The sequence below is a fragment of the Euprymna scolopes genome, chromosome 18 (genome assembly GCF_053919585.1).
Source record: "Euprymna scolopes isolate OS-2025 chromosome 18, ASM5391958v1, whole genome shotgun sequence".
NCBI lineage: Eukaryota > Metazoa > Mollusca > Cephalopoda > Sepiida > Sepiolidae > Euprymna > Euprymna scolopes.
The window spans coordinates 82044512-82050511 of NC_136499.1; the positions used below are offsets into that span (position 1 = coordinate 82044512).

Consider the following 6000-nt stretch of genomic DNA (forward strand, 5'->3'; position numbering starts at 1 on the left):
TATGTACATATATACATACATTTATACATACATATACATATATACATACATATGTGCATATATACATATATACACACACATACACATATATAAATACATGTATATATACATATATGTATATATATATATACATATATAATATAAATATATACATACATATATACATACATACATGTAGATACATACATATACATATATATATAAACAAATATATATAAATATATCCTTCAAGATTGAGGCAATTTTTTTGTTTTAATCTAGGTTGAACTTTCTCTACATTAAAAACCGATCTTGAAATGAATTAAAGCAATTTATTCTCAATTAATGGAAATTTTGAAAACTCCAAACGCAATTGTAAATTATTACTTGATAAATAGTTTAACAGTTTGGAGTTTTCAAAATTTCCATTAATTGAGAATAAATTGCTTTAATTCATTTCAATCACTAAGTTTAAAAAATGCAAGCATTAATTATTTCTGGAGATATACTCAGTGACCGGCTGACCTAACAGGATAGGGCCAAGCCCAGGCTTCGGCCAAGCACCGAAAAAAACAAAATGACCTCAGAAAGATTTCATACTTAAAGGGGAACTTTCATATAAATTTTTATCGAATAGGTGCGAAAAGAAAGTTGGATATTTGGGTGTATATACACCGACATCAAAGAGGAAATAACATTAGATGCAAAAGTTTGAATTCATTAATTTTATTACTGTCCAATTCATGAGGCTAAGACTTTGAAAGTATCAAACGTTTGTTTTTTGTAGCATACTTTTTATAACTCCTTGTAAACTTTACAATTGCTAGCTGGGGGATTGGACAAAATCACCCCGGGCAACCCCCACCATCTACTTAAAACAAAAGGAAAACAGATAAAATCTCAAATGAATAAAAAATATTAAAAATCAGTTTTCATATTTTAATTTTAATTTAATTGAATTTAGGAAAATTAGATACCGTAGAACTAATTTTCGCAAGGTATGAGAATTAAGCAAATACAGAATAAATGTTAACTTAATAATAATGGACCAGTTTTCCTACCTAGCAAAAGATGGACGCATTTTCCGGGCACCCAAATGCCCGGAGGGGGGGGGCAATTTTACTACCGCCCCGCACGGCAAAAGGTCTAGCTACGCCACTGGCAATAACATCTACTGGATTTGTACTTATTATGTTGTTTGAATTTAATGTTTTTTAATATATTTTAAATATTCACATTTTAAAACTGTTACACTATTTTTATTGTTAACTGTATTTTATGTTTATTTTTTTACTCAATATATAAAATTACATAAACTTCTTTTATCAATTGATTTTTTTATTTTTTAATCCCATATCTTTATAAATTATGTTTATTTGTTATTATGTTATATTTTTTTATCAAACTGTTTAGATATTTTTAAAATATTTTATTTACTGAAATATGGACAGAAAACAATGAATATGTCATATTTTTTACAGTTTTAACAGTTTCAAAAATGTGAATGAATCTATTAGATGATATTGTCAAAACATTTATTTTGAATCGTTGACAATCGTAATAGACTGTGCAGGGTTAAATAAAGTATGAATAAATAAGGTATATGTAAATAAAGTACATTTTAAAAAAATGTAACTGTATTTGAAAAAAAAAAACTAAACGTAGATATGTTTGAAAGAGTTTCTTTTTCGCACTGATTCTCGAGATTGTGCACACATTAACCTTTTTTGTGGGAAGGGGGTAAATTTGTATATTAGGGGTACCTCCCCAATTTTCTTTAGAATGACGACTTTCAAAGATTTTCAACTATGCTAATTACTAAAATTTCATTCAGATTTTGTGGAGACAAGTATTTATGGAGATATAAAGACCTATATTATGCACTGGAATTCACTGGCTGCCAGGTTTATAGGCACATGAGATGAACAAATCTACTTCTCTCCTACCAACATTGCCATCCTCACCCCCAATTATTATTTATTTATTTTTTTTTTTTAGCATTTGCGAATGGGTATACTGACAACGATTATCATGCTTAAATTTGGGGGAATTATTTTCCCCCCACCCCCACCCAAAAAAGAAGGGGGTTGTCTACTCCAAAAAACGTTCTTTACATGAGTATGTTTAGGATGTCTATTCCAAATGCCGTTCTTCTTAACATGACAATACTCAAAGAAGTAAAGTGAAAAAAAGTCATAATTGTTTTGTTTTACACATTTAAAAAAGACGGCATAAAACTGGAAATTATTTTAATACTATTGGTGGAAAGCTTGGGAAGAAGAGGAAGACTTGAAGAACAAAGACCACTGATTTCGATCACTCTAAACAGTTTATATACAGTTTATAATCTCTAACCTCTAAAAGTTCTGTTTTTACTTTCCATCATTATTCTAATGGGCCAGTTTTGTAATTTTATTAATTCATACTGATTTATGCATTCCTTTAATTGCTTTTTTTATATTCCCAAACCAGCAACAATCACCAATGAGAGCCAGATTATTTAATTTCAGCCACGGCCACAATTGTTCAGGGATGGCAGTGGCCACCAACAACAGCCACAGTTTACTTTTTTGCAAGGGGAGGTGGGGCAAGCTTCCACCGGGTAACGCTGGTTAGCGGGTCCTGCTAGTGATAAATAATCAACAAAAATATTGATCAATGTAATTTTTGGCGTATGACATCTTTGATTATGTAATATTAAATTGATCAATTTACATGATTTTTGGAATATGATTAAACATTAATTGATGTATATAATTTTTGGAATATGACAAATAATAACCAAAATATAATTGATTATTGCACATGAGTTTTGAAATATGACATCTTTGTTTTGTGTCGAGTATGTAACAATTGATCAGTGTACCTGATATTTGAAATATGATAAATAAACAACAAAAATTAATTGATCAATGTAGGTGATTTTTGGAATATGATATCTTTGTTCCATGTCGATTATGTTACAATTAATTGATCAATTTACGTATTTTGGAAATATGATAAATGAATTGATCAATGATTTGGAGATTTCCTTTCAAACATTTTTATATCTTTATATTGCTTTATAAACGTTTTTACAATAAGAAAATGTTCCTTGTTTACAAAATAATTTTTTCGTTTTTTTATATAAAAAACATCTTTCATTAAAATGTTATATTTTCTTGATTATTTTATTAATTATAACTCTCTGAGAACAATTTCCTAAATAGAATTGTAAACACGGAAGATTGCTTAGTTTGTCAGAATAGACTTGACCCTAGTCTATTTGACCAGCAAAACAATCTTCTATGCTTATAATTATACCTAATGATTACAGGCAATGGCCTGTAAAGTAGTAAATGAATTAGAACTCAGTTTGTCAACCGTGCAATAATATCATTCGGAAAAGATATGAATTTTTAAACGATGGGAAAGAGAGTAATTTCTTTTAAATAAATCATATATAATAGTGTTTTGCAAAAATGGATTATTTCTGTACAACAGGGAAAAAAAATGCAAATATACTATACTATCGAGTGGACAACAATATAAGCTATAGAATCAATTCATTCCGGTACATAGAACTGTGTATCGGGTAGCAACAACTGGTTAGTGAGTTTACAAGCAACCACTATAAGTTCGTATTCCAACTGTCAGCTTCAACTGACTCCAACCAGGTCTTGTCAAATACATGTGAACCACAGCCACGAGATCAAGCTAAATCACAATACTAACAAGGAAATCTGTGAGGAAACCAATCACCTTTAAAAATACATACAATTTTATGTATTTTATTGTTTCTTTTTATTGCAGACTAGTCTTCTGGAACTAAGCCGAGCCGATATCAACAGCCGTATCCGCATGCATGCCACCCAAATCAATGCAGTGGAGTACCCTATGTTAGAGGCATGGATGAACTCTTATCTGAAGAGGCATTTACATCTTCATGATGTTTATCAGAATTCTGTGAGGAAACTCTCCAAGACACATAGCATCACATATTGCGAATATTTACAACGCTACTTGCCTGATGCTAAGTGTACTGTCAGAGATTTAGCAGATTTCAAAGTGGAGGTGAAAGGATGTAAGTTTCCTCCTATTGAACCAAAACCTTATAAAAAGTAAGTTTTTATTTCAATTCTCTGCTAGAATTATATCAAGTTTTTGTTTTTTCTCTTTAAAGTGATGTGGAAAACATGGAGATGGAAAAGTGATCTTGTCTGTTTGAAGAACGGTCCCTACCAAACTCCTCTGTCAATTTTTGGTCTACAGACTTGAAACTTGATTTATATGGGATTTGGACCTGTGGAAGAAATTCAATTTGGTCTTTAGCTGGTAAAAATAGTTGCTAAGTAGTTATAATTGAAAAAAATTAGGAAGTGGCAGGTGTAAGTCGAGTGGAAGTGCCTTTCTACGCATGTGCAAATATACATTTATACCTTAAACAACATTGTTTTTTAAGATTTTATATGTGTAAGGATATAGTACAGATGGTAAAAATAAGGCTGGAAAATTATATGTTTTGGTTTCAATTCTAGCTGATGGCACCCAATTCATATTTAAAAACAAAAAAACCTTTTGAAATTACGATTACATATTGGGTCCAATGATATTTCATTGTATAGAGAATTGCAGCTTTATAATAATTACAAATATGAAAGCTGCATAAATTAAAATATATTTCAGCGTATTTTATGACAAGCCCATGCTGGACAGCCTGCTACTGTAATATATATATATATATATATATATAAAGATTATTGGTATTATTGTTTGTTCAGGTAAGTAAAAACATGCGGCGATGCAGAAATTAATACACTTACTGAAAAAATAATTTTGTAATGAAGGACATTTTTCTTTTTTTTATAGTTTTAAAGAAACTTCCAATATTATATATATATATATATATATGTATATATTCTAATATATATATATATATATATTCTAATATATATATATATATATATATATATATATTCTAATATATATATATATATATATTCTAATATATATATATATATATATATTCTAATATATATATATATATATATTCTAATATATATATATATATATATATATTCTAATATATATATATATATATATATATATATATATATATCTAGCCGCACTGATGAGCTGTGAAACAGCGAAACAGTACTGTATGTGGATGACTATATTCTAATATATATATATATATATATATTCTAATATATATATATATATATATATTCTAATATATATATATATATATATATATTCTAATATATATATATATATATATATATATTCTAATATATATATATATATATATATATATTCTAATATATATATATATATATATATATTCTAATATATATATATATATATATTCTAATATATATATATTCTAATATATATATATTCTAATATATATATATATTCTAATATATATATATATTCTAATATATATATATATTCTAATATATATATATATATATATATATTCTAATATATATATATATATATATATATATTCTAATATATATATATATATATATATATTCTAATATATATATATATATATATATATATTCTAATATATATATATATATATATATTCTAATATATATATATATATATATATTCTAATATATATATATATATATATATATATATATATATATTCTAATATATATATATATATATATTCTAATATATATATATATATATATATATATATATTCTAATATATATATATATATATATATATATTCTAATATATATATATATATATATATATATATATATATATATATATATATATATATATATATATATATATATATATTCTAATATATATATATATATATATATATATATTCTAATATATATATATATATATATATATATATTCTAATATATATATATATATATATATATATATTCTAATATATATATATATATATATATATATATTCTAATATATATATATATATATATATATATATTCTAATATATATATATATATATATATATATATTCTAATATATATATATATATATA

At 25.2% G+C, this 6000-nt stretch overlaps 1 protein-coding gene across 8 annotated transcripts in view; it reads left to right on the forward strand.

Annotated features, from left to right (window-relative positions):
• Positions 1–4084, forward strand: part of LOC145297666 (uncharacterized) — a 1332115-nt gene extending 1328031 nt beyond the window's left edge. For all 8 annotated transcript variants that reach the window (XM_080143840.1, XM_080143841.1, XM_080143838.1 and 5 more), the window contains one exon: positions 3772–4084. In XM_080143840.1, the coding sequence (XP_079999966.1) occupies positions 3772–4083 (312 nt within the window). In that variant the 3' untranslated portion in view covers position 4084. The remainder of the gene's footprint in view (positions 1–3771) is intronic.
• Positions 4085–6000: the final 1916 nt, after the last annotated feature.